The following is a 14920-nucleotide window of genomic DNA, read 5'->3' on the forward strand; positions in this document are numbered from 1 at the left end:
AAATAAAGAGAATAGCATGTTAGTGAAAGAACTCAGGCACCCTAACTCTCCAAAGAGAAAGAGTTTATTTTTAATGTTGCTTTTTAAGAAATGGAGTATCATAGTCCTCACCATCTTTCCTGGGGATTTACACTTCATATCTGTGGGCATGGTCTGGGAATTAATTTGGAGTTCAAACAGACCTGTGGTTTTGCAGGGACTTTGGGTCCTTCCATGTTCCAGAGGAGAAGAATAATGAGCTCCTTCAGTTTTCTTTTGTGCAAGGAATTGGCCTAAAACCAAGTCAAAGAAATATTAACTAACATTTGAGTATCATTTTTCAGTGTTTCCCAAATCTGTTTGATGTTAAGAATCCCTTTGATGCCACCCCAGCCCTACAGAATCAGAATCTGCAGGGAATAAGTCTGGGAGTCCGTGTCTTTAAGAAGCATTTCAGGTGCTTATTGTGATCAGTCATTTGGGAAATACTCTCTAAAGACATACTGCTATTAACTCCATTTTTCAGTAAAGGACCTTGAGACTCAGAGTGGTAAACTGGCCTCAAATTACATGGCTAGTAAATGGCAGAGCCAAGACCTACAAATGTGGTTCTGCTTCTGCTTCTGCATGGTGCCTCTCCTGACCCCAGCGCAGTTCCTGTCTACTTCTTCAGAGCTTCTCGTATGGCTGTAGTAAATGCTTGTGGCAGGTGCACTTCCCTATCACCACTGCCTGCAGTTGCCGGGGTTGCTCCCCAGCCCTGCAGGTTCCACAGCAACGTCTGAGAATCAACCACCGAGCTGGCTTTTCAGGCTTTGCATGGCCACTGTTGACGGCAGCAACCATGGAGAGCTCCTCTCTCAGTGTCCTTATCCCTCCCAGAAACTACAAAATCTATTTTTTTTCTCACTCTGATTGAGAACTGATTTCTACCCCAGTGGATTATATTCAAGCAGTGTCCACAAAATAACCCTTTTGCCTCTTCTTAGCAGAGGCAGGATTTTAAAATGTGGATTAAGGTAGAATTTTGTTGGTGGTTAATTGAACAATGATTCCCTTTGGAGAACTTATTAATGTTTTGACTCTGTGTGTTTTGTTTTTCAGTTTATATTGTATATACAAGTAATATCATTAATGACTATGGGAATAAATTCATACATGATGACTTATTCAGCCAGAATATTAGGTAAAGTCTAATTAATTGGGGAGAGTAATGCAAAGAGATTATTGTTGGGGAGTGGTGGAGACATTTCTTATGGGGCTCAAGGAATTGATTATGAAATCACTCATTTTCATTCACTCCCTATTTATAGATGATGTATGAATTGGGATATTGTTTCAGCCACTTTAACAGAAACCACATTATCAGTGGCTTAAACAAGACAAAGTTTTTTTTGTTTGTTTGTTTTTTTCCCCTCCACCAGAAAGTCCAGAGAAGTGGGATGGTTCTGTTCCACAAGGTTGTCCAAAGATCTCAGATCCTTCTCTTTTGTTGCTCCTCGGCTTCCCAGGGTGTTGCTTTTGTCTGCAGGGTAGATGCTGGCTCACTGCCACTGTATCTTCAATCCAATCAACTAGAAAGGGAAGATAGGGTGGGGGTGATGGTGGTGGTGATGGTGTTAATGGAGGGTAAGCTTCCTTACCTTTTAAGGGCACAATCCAGAAGTTGTACATATCATTACCACTCACAGTCCATTGGCCAGAACTTAGTCACATGGGCACACGTGGGCAAAGGAAGCTGGGGAATATTATCTTAACTGACTGGCCATGTGCTTAGCCAAAACTCAGAGATTCTATTGTTAAAGGAAGAAGGGGAGAATGAATATTGGGGGCAGTCAGCAAGCTCTGCCACAGTTGCCTATTTCTAGAAAAAAATTGAAGCTGTTGATAATAAAATACCTAAATATAATAAAATCACAAATAGACCAATGATCAGTAGAGAAGTCAGGGTAAGAGAATCAGTGGTAGTGGAGTCAAGGGGGAGAGAAAGGGCAAGGTGGGATTACACAAAGTTTTAGAGTAGGGCCTTAGTATCCTCCAGTGTCCCGTGGCCTGGTCCTCAGCTTTGCTGGTGCAGAGACCTGATTTTGTCAGGGTATCTAGAATTAATCAAAAGGCTGGAAATTTACATATATCGCACTCACAGGAGAATACAGATGCAGCAGAAAATCAATTTATTAATTTATAATGAGGGTGATTTCTTTCTATGTCAGAAATAATTGTGATCATTATTCAGGGTGTTCACCTCTAAATACCAATTTCCTTGATAAATCAAATTAGTAATCAGAAGGTTTCTTGGAAAGCATGGAACTGGTGAGAGGTCAAGGAAGGGTAATGTTGAAGGAGAGTTCTTATAAACAGGGAAGTAGCCCGGTGAATTTAGCCCCTCTGCTTGTGTCTTTTCACAGTTCTGCCCACTCCTGAAACTGTGCCCCATCTACACTATTGCAGAACTTCCTGTGGTAGCTTACCTCAAAGTCCATGGCCCCAATATGCAAATAGGACTAGTAAATGGGGCAGATTTTTGGCAGCTCTCCTTCTCCCCACGTTATGTGTTTGCTCTTGTTTGCAGTGGAAAGTAGAGCTTGGATCAGCAAAAGCCTACCCTGGAGCATGAGTAAAGTTAACTCGATCCGTGAAGGTTTGCTCACACCTCCCTTCCCGCCAGTTTTCTTTGGCTTTCAGGGATCCAGACCCACTCTGCTCTCTTTGCTTATGATATAACATCTGGTTTTCTCCCATGCTTGCTTTCTTGAGATTGCTCTTACTCTGATACTCAAAGGCAAGAGCAAGAGGTTTTACTATCATGGAAATATATTTTTCTTCTCCTTTTCTTCCCATACCATTTTTTTTTATTGTATTAACTGAACCTCAGAATTTTCATTGTGAAACAAACATGTATGGCAAGTACTTTATCCTCAGAATCAATGCTCATCCTTTCTAGAAACACTCGCATGTTAACAGGTAATTGACAAAATAGAGTTTTATCAGGAAGAGTTTCAGACCAACTTCTTCCATCTGATCTAATGCTTTTAAGAGATTCATCCTCTGGACCTAGAGATTATCATATTAAGCGAAGTAAGTCAGAAGGAGAAAGACAAATTCCATGTGCTATCACTTATATGTGGAATCTAAAATATGACACAAATGAACATATCTACAAAACAGAACCAGACTCACAGACATAGAGAACAGACTTGTGGTTGCCAAGGGGGAAGGGAGTAGGGGAGAGGACTGGGAGTTTGGGATTAGCAGATGCAATCCATTACATATAGAATGGATAAACAACAAGGTCCTACTGTGTAGCACAGGGAACTATATTCAGTATCCTGTGATAAACCATAATGGAAAAGAATATGAAGAATATATATATATATATGTGTGTGTGTGTGTGTGTGTGTGTATACACACACACATATATATATACACACACATACATATATCTATATTTTTATATATATAGATATATATCTCTCACTGAGTCACTTTGGTGTACTGCAGAAATTAAACACAACATTGGAAATGAACTCTACTTCAATAATATTTTTTTAAAAAAAAGAGAGAGAGAGATCCATCCTCATATTCTTCCAGGATCATCTTAAACACAGGAGTTTTTTCAGATGTACTGGTGCCATCGAGTGGTACACTTATACCCATGTTTCCCCAGAGCAACTGGCAAGTGGCCGTTGCTCCATCCTAATGGGTGGGATGTAATTAGGCAAATGAATAAACTTTCTCCTTGTGTGCTCTCAGCCATGGAAATTTTAAATCCAAAGCTGACACGTTCTAACTCTTCAGCATGGCAGTCAGATGCATCTTTGCTCTGGACCATAGAGAACTGAGAGGGATATGATTACAAGCCTTTTTGAATCCCTGAAAATTTGAAATGCAGCCACCACAGTGTCCTGTAGAGAATGCAATAAAGTTAAACTGAAACATTTAGAAACATTTAAAACTCTTTATGAGACATCTCATATGCAATTATGAAGAGAGAAGAGTTTTATTATTTATTTATTTATTTAATTGACATGTAGTTGATTTACAATGTTTTGTTAGTTTCTGCTGTGCAGCAGTGATTCAGTTATACATATGTATACATTCTTTTTTTATCTTCTATTCCATTATGGTTTATCACAGGATATTGAATATATTTCCCTGTGCTGTATAGTAGAACCTTGTTGTTTATTGAGAACAGTTTTATTGAGATGGAATTCTGAATGAGTAGGCAAAGCTTACTCACCAATTAAATTCTTCTTTTTGGTAAGCAAGCCTCATATCTAAAACTTCAAATTGATACTTCAAGATGATACAAACTGCTATAAGTTTTGGACATGTAGATTTGCTGGCCAGGAAACAGAGATGTTAAATTTGAGGGATCTCTATTGCAGTGGCCATTAAATTTTATTATGTATAAGAATCAGTTGGAGAAATTGTCAAAATGCAAATTCCCAGGCCACTCTGATTCTCCAGACATGGCGTAAAGCTCAGGAATTTGCATAATTTAGTAGGCAGCTCCTTTACTTGTAGGCACAGGTAGCTTTCAGTACTTGGAGAAATACTGATTGGGTGCCTTTAAATAGTGAGTCATGTATCTAGCTATAGGGAACAAAAAGAAACTAAGAAGACATTCTCTAGCACTTGAGTCAGAAAAAGTTGAGCTGTACAGCCAAAAGGAAATGGATAGTTGGGTAATTTTCTGGAAAATTTTGGACAAATAGTTGTCCTTGCTCTAAGTACTCTGGTTTGGCTATGCAAGTGATGCCAGGATTTCACTACATTATGCAACATTTCACTTCCCTGTGCAATCTTCACTGTATTTTATTAAGGCCCTTCCTTTTCTTTGTCACAGGTTTGTGTGCCATCTCCCTTCCAAGACAAATGGCCATGCAAAATGCCATTAAGCACATCCAGGAGATAATACAGAACAGAATAACTTTATTTAAAACAGAAAAAATTTTGACAAATGTTAACTGGACCTTAGTAGAAGAAAAAACAAAGATTGAATACATCATTCCTGTGAGTTGATACCTGGCAAAAAATAGTCCTTTCCCTTTCTGGCCTGCCTTTTTCTTTAGTTTATTATAAAAAACTTGATTCTGCTAGTTGTATGTCAGGATACTGAAGGGAGATACATTTACTAGCTTTGCTATATTGGCAAAATAGTTTGAATTCTGTCTCTAAAGAGAAGGTGTTGGTGATCTAGCCTTATTTGCCAAATACAGGAGAACTGGTGTTTTTACAAAGTGGCTGATTGACTAACTATGAATGGCCTCTGCCAGGGTGATGTTTCCAACTGGTTGAGGAAGTGAGAGATCTTTCCCTGTATAAGTACTATCAAAAGCAGAAAACATAGACTGCTCCAGAGAGCAGTCAAGCATACAACTAGCTTGGGGAAGAATTTGGCTTCTAAATCTCCCCAAATGAATAGTTACTTCGCCACAATTGAAAGCAACATTTCTAATATGGAGAACGTTTTTCACTTATACACCCCTTCGTTTTAGCGATTCTGATTTGAGTTATTGGAATCTTGGTTGAGCGAAGTATTTGACAGCTCCTAATCATTTTTACTTATTTGTAACTTTATCTCTGTGTGTTTTTAAATTTAGTCTGATACTGTTCAGTTTCCTCATGTTTCATGTGATAAAAAAGTGAAGGAGGAGTCCCCAACAGATGAAGTTTTAATAGAAGAGGCCAGATTGCATGTAGCTATAATACAAATGGTTGGTACCCTTCACATAATCTGCTTTTTATTTATTTATTATTCTTACAGTGCTTTTAATTCTTATGTATGGTTTTCAGGTGACTAGAAGATTTTTTTCATCTTTTGATTGGTTGTTAAAATTTATGTTTGATTTATGAAAGTTAAAAAATAAAAGAAATCTCTTAGGATTTAAATTCAAGTCACAAATGTTATTCTATTTCTAAGTCTAGCTAATTTTAGCAGTTCACTTTTGGGGAGTCTGAATAATGTTTGGTGCCATTTATGTACTTAATTAAAATCTTCAAATATTTGAAACTGCTTTTATAAATTTAACATATTTGAGTTCCTCTTATACAATATTCTCTCAAGTGCTTATTTAACTTTTGTAAATCTAATGAGTTAAAATAAATCTAATGAAGCAAAATTCTCTTAAAATATTTACAATTTAATATTTAAATGTTATATACGTAGGAAGATTACTAGGTAAAATCAAGTTTAAATCAACATCAAATTGCACATTTAAAATTGGGGTTTTATTCTAATAGTACAAATTTTATTCAGTTTTACAAGTATATAAAATACTCGTTATGCCCAGAATCCTTTTTACTTTCATTTTAGAAGTTATTATTATGAAGAATTTCTAAAATATACAAAGGTAGATAAAATGGTGTAATGAACTCCCAAGTACCCATCACTAAGCCTTAAAAACCATCCACACATGACCAGCTGTGCCCCATCTGCACCCTCATTCACTCCTCCATCTTCCATATTATTTAGAAACAAATCCCAGATATTATATCCTTTCATCTGCAAATATTTCAGTATGTATCTCTAAATTTTTAAGATTTAGTCTTTTTAAAATTTTTAAATTTGGTCTTTTTAAAAACATAGTAAAATACTAATATTGCGCCTAAAAATTAATAATTCCTTAATAACATCAAATATTGGGTCAATGATCAAATTTCCAATTACCTCATAAATGTGATCAATGCGTATTTTCACAGTTTATATTTTTAATTTGCATTTCAGTAAAATCACGTATTGCAATGAATGAATATGTACTTTGTCTCTCTTAATCTATAAATTCCTCCTTTTATTTTTTCTGTTGAAGAACGTATTTCTTCTTAATACAAAAATATTAACACTATATTTTCATTTTAAAAACATTTCTATACTTAATTTAAGATGTTCTCAGAATTTGAAAGGCTCTTACCCAGAGAGGTAAAGTATGGTCACAAATTCTTTGTAAGACCTCCTATTAAGAGGTGGTGTCTATATCCCTCCCCACCATTAAATTTGGGTGTTTTTGTGATTTGTTTTGACCAGTACAATGTAGCAAAAGGACTTTGGGCATGTACTGGAGCCTAGGCCTTGAGGAGATTTGCAATTTCCCCCTTCTTCCACTTTGAATACCACCCTGAGATTGTCATGTGAGGAAGCTGGCCTAGCCTCTGAAGAATGAGAGGCCACATAGAAGTAACCTGAGGCATACAGCCGAGAACCAGTACCCTACTACCAGACTTGGGAACAAAGCCACTTTAATTTGAGGCTTGGGACAGTAGATTCAACCTCGCGATGGTAAGAGATGCAAAGCATCTGTGACCATATTTAATGTACCACATTCCACTCACTGGCCACAAATATTTTTACCCCTCCTACGAAGCAAAACACACTCATCTTTTTCTAAGACACTGCACGCACGCCCCGAACCCTGGCAAGCCTTCATCCTATTATGGTATCAGATTCAAAGTCCAGTATCTCATGATGTGCATTTAGTCTAAGTCTGCTCAGGCTTCTTGGTTGTATCTCCTTAAGTATGATTCCTCTTGATCCAGAGACCTGTGGACTAAAAAGAGAAGTTATCTGTCTCCCCCACCTCCACCCACAACATTCAGTGGTGATCAATAGACACCTCTGTTCAAGAAGGGGAAGAACAGGAAGCACTGATTAATCACTGGTCCTTGGCAATTCTGAAATCCAGATGGGCATATGTCCCAGTTCTCCCCATTCTCTACATTTTCATAGGAAATAATCCATGTTTGTGGCTGAGTAACCTTCTCAGACTGATTTCTGCCAGTAGAAATGGAAATTCCTATTTATTTAGAACTCGTACTGTCTTTTTTAGTCCAATCTGGTACAGTTTCCTTAAAAACTCATGTGTTTTCAATGAGTCTCATTGTAGTCCACTCTACTCTGTAATTCCTTTTCATACAGGCCACATGTCAGACAATATGAGTCTGAGAAAGCCTTTAGTCTGCTTGAGAGGGTAGACTAAAGGCACTTTGCTTCTCCTCCACATGGCTGCCTATCTTCCAGTAGAGTGAACTGGGCTTCTTTACTACATGGTGGTCTCTGGGTTCCAAAAGGGTGAGAGGACAAGCTGCAAGCCCTCTGTATCTCCTAGGCTCTGGAAATTGAATAACATCACTTTTACCCCCGTTCTATTAGTTAAAGTAAATCACAAAGATTTCCCAGATTCAATGAGTGAAGAAGACCCCACCTTTGAAGGAAGGAGCAGCAGTGTTAGTTACAAAGAGGCATGGGAAAGGCATGCTACATTGGGACCATTGTTATAATGACCTACCACATTTACTTTTTTTTTTTTTTTTGCGGTACACGGGCCTCTCACTGTTGCGGCCTCCTCTCCCGTCGCGGAGCACAGGCTCCGGACTCGCAGGCTCAGCGGCCATGGCTCACGGGCCCAGCCGCTCCGCGGCATGTGGGATCTTCCCGGACCAGAGCATGAACCCGTGTCCCCTGCATCGGCAGGCGGACTCTCAACCACTGCACCACCAGGGAAGCCCCCACATTTACTTTTTAAACGAACAATCCCATGTAATGACCCACTCCATGTTATCTTTTCTAAAAAAATTGAAATATATTTGATTTACAATATTGTGTTAGTTTCAGGCATACAGCATAGTGATTCAGTTTTTTTTTTCAGATTATATTCCATTGCAGGTTATTATAAGATGTTAACTATAATTCCCTTTGCTATACAGTAAATCCTTATTGCGTATATTTTATGTATAGTAGTTTGTATCTGTTAATCCCATACCCCTAATTTGTCCTCCCCACCTTTCCTTTTTGGTAACCGTAAGTTTGTTTTCTATGTCTGTGAGTCTGTTTCCATTTTGTGTATAGACTCATTTGTATTATTTTTTAGATTCCACATATAAGTGATATAATATTTGTCTTTGTCTGACTTACTTCACTTAGTATGGTAATCTCTAGGTCCATCCGTGTTGCTGCAAATGGCATATTTCATTCTTTTTATGACTGAGTAATATTCATATATATATATATATATATATATATATATATATATATATCTGCCACATCTTCTTAAGCCAGTTGTCTGTTGATGGGCACTTGGGTTGTTTCTATGTCTTGGCTATTGTAAATAGTGCTGCTATGAACGTTGAGGTGCATGTATCTTTTTGAATTAGAGTTTTGGGTTTTTTTTTTTTGGATATATACCCAGAAGTAGAATTGCTAGATCATATGGTAGCTTTATTTTTAGTTTTTTAAGGAACCTCATACTGTTCTCCCTAGTGGATGCACCAGTTTACATTTCCTACCAACAGTGTACAAGGATTCTGTTTTCTCCACGCTCTCTCCAGCATTTATTATTTGTAGCCTTTTTGATGATGGCCATTCTGACCAGTACAAGGGGATACTTCATTGTGGTTTAGATTTGCATTTCTCTAATAATTAGTGATGTTGAACATCTGAAGTAAACTCTTTGAGTTGTATAGATTTTGAGTTTCCTGAGAGAGTACTTTGCAAAAATGGAATATTCTGTAAATATTTAAACGGAATGAAATTTATTTCTTGCTCTAGAAGTTTTTGAATAGTATATTTTCATATATTGAGTTCAATAATAATAGTGAGGGGTATGTAAAGGTCAAGCAGAGTATATTACATTAATGTTTTGGTCCTTTGTAATTTTTATTTAAAATTGTATGTTTAGAGTAGCTTTGAAAAACAGTGTAATGACGGAGTCCTCAGTGTAGAGGCAGCCCGGACATTAATTGGTGCAACCAAAAGCTATTGCCACATCCAAGGAAAGTAAGTGTAATACTTCTTTAACTGATATTTCCAAAATTGAATGGGTATGTGATAGAGAATGAAGAAACTGAGAGTTCAGTGTCCAGATTGGTCAATCTTTTTATCTTATCTATCTGTCTGTCCATCCATCCATCCATCCATCTACTTCCTATTTTACTTTACTTTACTTTTCTATTTTACTTCCTATTTTTCTAGTTTATACTTTTCTCCATGAAAATTCATAACTTTGATGACATTGGGAGTTTCTGGAGGAAGATTTGACTACAGAGCAATTATATGAGAGACAAGGGGAGCCATGAAAAAGAACCCATATAGTTTTAATTATGGTGATAATTATTTTGTCTTTATATCACATTTACTAAATTACTGCATAGGGGAAGTAAGGAGGCCTGGAGCCTGCCATTAAACTGCTCTCTGGGGTGGAATAGGATCATAGGATCTGGAGGAATTGATCCAACCCATGGAACTGATAGATGCAATTAAATATGATGGGAAAAACTCAGTATCTTAGAGATATACTGATATCTGGTTACAGTCCTGAAACATTAGATAATGGATGGTCTAAGACAAACCTGTGGGGCAACAGAGATAGGAGATTCTCTCTGGGTGATAGTTAACATTTCAGCAGCCTGGTAATATATCTGGGAGATGTAGCATCAATTCCTAAATAAAGTTTGGGAAGGACAGAGACTTCAGGGCCTTGGAGAATCTTGGGCTAGTCAAGGCATGACAAAAGGAAGCTTGATTCTAAACCCCAAAGAGTTGGATTCTGAAGTTTTAATTATGTTCTGCCTCAGGTCACAGATAGTTCCAGGAACATGGACAGCAGGAGTCTCCCACTAGAAATGTTTCTGTTCTGTGACCATGGGTGGGTAGGTGGATGGATACAGAGGCATATTTAATAAACCCATATTACATTTATGTTTAGTATAACTTTCTGTTTTATATTACCCAAAGGTATAGTACTTGCTTTTCATTATAACATGTATGTATATTTTTCTCTATTAGATTCATGAATATTTATGATGTTTCAACTTATGTAAGAGCTAGAAGTTGGCTTATCAAGTTTAAAAACATATTAACTTTCTTGGAATATCATGAAGATAAGACACCTATTTTTCTATGTGGGTAAGTACTGTGAACCTTTAATAGCAATGTACTTGAAAATATGACCTTTTCTACATTGTCAGAATAGATTACTTTGATCTTCCCTAAAAAAAAAAAAAAAAAAACCCAACTAATATTGTAGTCAAGTCTTATTCATTAAGTGCGGAAGGAACAAAGTGCTTGCTTCTCTTTCTCCATTCTGTTTTACCAATTTCATTGGCACCTCTATTAGAGAGTGGGTAGAAAAAAGATGAAAAGGATGGTCATATTTGGATTCTTCAAGTTTTAATTACCATGTCTTAGGGTCACATTACATGTTGGACTTCTTTCATATTCTTCTGGTATTCTTCTGGGATGAGCAGGGGTGAGAAATAGCAAACTCAAAGACTAAATCTAGCTCTCAACTTAATTTCATCTGTGCCATGGGATAGTTCTGTTGATGTCTTATTATTAGGAAAAACACAGCATGGCCTTAATAATAATTATAACCAACGTCCAAAATAACGCAAGATACAGATTTTTCTTAACTTGTGTAGACTCTTTGTTTTGTTATATAAGTTGTGAGCTTATATACTTTTTAGAGCAGAAAGACAAGGTTTTTCTACTAACAAAAGATGTCAGGGCTTCCCTGGTGGCGCAGTGGTTGAGAGTCAGCCTGCCGATGCAGGGGACATGGGTTCTTGCCCTGGTCCCACATGCCGCGGAGCGGCTAGGCCCATGGCTGCTGAGCCTGCGCGTCCGGAGCCTGTGCTCCGCAACGGGAGAGGCCACAACAATAAGAGGCCCGTGTACCACACACACACACACAAAATGTCAAATGAGAAAATACTGGGACCATTAATGCTAATAAATTTTAAGTGGGTGTTAACATGCTTTTCATAACAAATTATGATAATTTTTTACTTTCTTCCACTTATTAAGTTTACAGAAAAACATAAAAATTTAAAACCCTAGGATCTTGACATATATCCAAGTAACCTCTTTTTGTCAGCTTCTACTTTAGATGAATAGAAAAAAAAATTTTAAATGTCATAGTAATATTGAATAGAATATTTCATTCTGTTCCTAATTTTAAGCAGTGTTGATGTTTTTCTCTAAATTAATTTGCTTCTTGCTTTTGATGTATGAATTTTTGCATTGTTCCTATGTGCGATTAGCCTTGATTTTAGAAAATGCTCTCCAGACAAATCTCAAACAATCCAACCTTACACCTAAAGGAGCTAGAAAAAGAAGAACAAACAAAGCCCTTAGTTAATAGAAAGGAAGAAATCTTAAATATCAGAGCAGAAATAAGTGAAAGAGAGACTAAAAAACAATAGAAAAGATAAATGAAACTAAGAGCTGGTTCTTTGAAAAAATAAATAAAATTGATAAACCTTCAGCCCAACTCACCAAGAAAAAGAGAGGGCCCAAATCAATAAAATCAGATGAAAAAGAAGTTACAACTGAAATCACTGAGATACAAAGGATCACAAGAGAGTACTACAGTTATATGCCAATAAGATAGAAGAAATGGACAAATTCTTAGAAAGGTACAATCTCCCAAGACTGTAGCAGGAAGAAGTAGAAAATATGAACAGACCAATTACCAGTACTGAAATTGAATCAGTAATTTAAAAACTCCCAACAAACAAAATTCCAGGACCAGATGGCTTCACAGATGAATTCTACCAAACATTTAGAGAAGAGTTAACACATAACCTTATCAAATTATTCCAAAAAATTGCAGAGGAAGGAAAGCTTCTGAAATCATTCTATAAAGCCAGCATTACCCTGATACCAAAACCAGACAAAGATATCACAAAAAAAGGAAATTACAGGCCAATATCACTGATGAACATATCAATAGATGCAAAAATCCTCAACAAAATATTAGCAAACCAAATTCAGCAATACATTGAAAGGATCATACACCATTATCAAGTGGGATTTGTCCCAAGGATACAAGGATGGTTCAATATGTATGTATATATTCCATATATATATATAATGGAATATTACTCAGCCCTAGAAAAGAATGAAATCTTGCCATTTGCCATGTGGATGGACTTAGATGGTATTATGCTAAGTGAAGTAAGTCAGACAGAGAAAGTAAAATGCTGTATGATTTCACTTATATGTGGATTCTAAAAAAACAAAACAAATGAATAAACTTAACAAAAGAGAAACAGAGTCATAGATACAGAGAACAAACAGGTGGTGTCCAGAAGGGAGGGGTCGGGGGAGGAAAGAAATAGTGAGGGAAATTAAAATGTACAAACTTCCAGTTGCAAAATAAATGAGTAACCAGTATGAAATGTACAGTGTGGGCAATATAGTTAGTAACTATGTAGTATCTTTGTATGGTGACATATCATAACTAGACTTACTGTGGTTATCATTTTAAAAAGTCTAGAAATATTGAATCAGTGTGTTGTGTAACAGGACCTAACATAGTGTTCTAGGTCGATCATACTTCAAAAACAAACCAACAAATCCATAGAAAAAAAAGATCAGATTTGTGGTCACCAGAGGTGGGGGGTGGGAGAGGGGGAAGTGGATGAAAACAGTCACCAGGTACAATTTCCATTTATCAGATAAATAAGTACTAGGGAAGTAATGTATTACACCATGATGAATATAGTTAACACTGCTGCATGTTACATATGAAAGCTGTTAAGGGAGTAAGTCCCAAGGGTTCTCATCACAAGGAGAAAATTTCTATCTGTTTAATGTTGCATCTATATGAGGTAATGGATGTTCACTACACTTACCATGATGATCAGTTTGTGATGTACGTAAGCCAAACCATTCTGTTGTATACCTTAAAACTTATACAGTGCTCTATGTCAATTATATCTTAAGAAAACTGGAAGAAAAACACACACCACCCCCCAAAAGCCACCCTCCCAAATGAATATGTATTTACAGTACCTAATGTTTTGGCAGAGGTTAATGAAAATGTTTCTTCTACCTGGGTGAATAATAAGCATGACATTAACTTAAAAAAAAAGCTCCTCAGCCCTGATCTAGATTACCAGGAGCCATATTTTTATCTTTTTCCCTTATGATTTTTATGTCTCGAAAGTATGGTTTAGATTTTTGCTTAGCTATTGTTTCATATTATTTGTATCTTTCTTCAAATTAATGTTAATATTTATTTAAACAAATGAACTTCAGATTTTAATTGTTATACCTTTAAAGTGATCTGACATTTTATTTGATCTCTTTTTTTTCAGGAATAATAAATTTCTGATTTTTTTATATCACATTGTATTTTCAGAAGAATTTGAATATGCAGGACATATTATACGAATAATGTACATTTATCCTATGATAATGCATCTATGGCCAATGGCAAGAGAATTAAATGTGTCAGCACTGATATTAGTAAACTACTATTTTGTATTTTTATATCTGTTAGAATCAGCATTGAAGGTACTGTTTAAAATAGAAATGTATCCTATAAAAAGAACAGTTTAGATAATTTGAGTCTATTTTTTGTCATTTTTTGGAAATAATTGATAATAGAAGGCTTTTGCTGTAACAGTTGATAGGATTCTGGAATTTTGGTAATCTTTTTGAATTTTCTGAGTTTAATAATGAAATCAGTTAAAACAGTTAGTCTTGGATATCAGATAAGAGAAGTATCATAAAAGTGGAGAGAATCTCAAAGATCAGGCAAAAAAGAATTGAAAATCTAGACATTTGCTGTCTCCCTCAAATACTCCCTGTAATGATGCAAAGAATAAATAAGTGAATAAAACCAAAATGGTTTGCTAGTTACTTGTCATAATATAAGATGAGAACTACTTTTTAGGATAAATGCTTCAAAGATGATTTATCAGCATTACTGTTTTCATACTTTAATTATAATTAATAGTATTGCAATGAATCTGTTTAGTACTTTTCATTGCTTTTCTTTGGCATTACAGCTTCATACTAGATTATGTATATTTGGAATCAAATAATTTTTGATGTAGGATTTTTTTGAATTTCAAATGAATGACTTAAAACCCAACTTTTGGAATTTAACTCATTTGTAGTTGAGGATTTAACTGTTAATTTTAAAGAATCCCCTCG

General features: G+C 36.1%; 1 protein-coding gene across 1 annotated transcript in view; it reads left to right on the forward strand.

Moving 5' to 3' along the window:
- The window catches only part of SLC9C2 (solute carrier family 9 member C2 (putative)), a 92814-nt gene that overhangs the window by 27543 nt on the left and 50351 nt on the right, over positions 1–14920 (forward strand). Inside the window, exons 11-16 of the mRNA XM_007446770.1 lie at positions 1084–1165; positions 4829–4995; positions 5601–5699; positions 9654–9751; positions 10760–10879; positions 14077–14275. Of these exons, the coding sequence (XP_007446832.1) occupies positions 1084–1165; positions 4829–4995; positions 5601–5699; positions 9654–9751; positions 10760–10879; positions 14077–14275 (765 nt within the window). The remainder of the gene's footprint in view (positions 1–1083; positions 1166–4828; positions 4996–5600; positions 5700–9653; positions 9752–10759; positions 10880–14076; positions 14276–14920) is intronic.

The sequence above is a fragment of the Lipotes vexillifer genome, unplaced genomic scaffold, assembly GCF_000442215.2.
Source record: "Lipotes vexillifer unplaced genomic scaffold, Lipotes_vexillifer_v1.1 scaffold685, whole genome shotgun sequence".
NCBI classification, from domain to species: domain Eukaryota; kingdom Metazoa; phylum Chordata; class Mammalia; order Artiodactyla; family Lipotidae; genus Lipotes; species Lipotes vexillifer.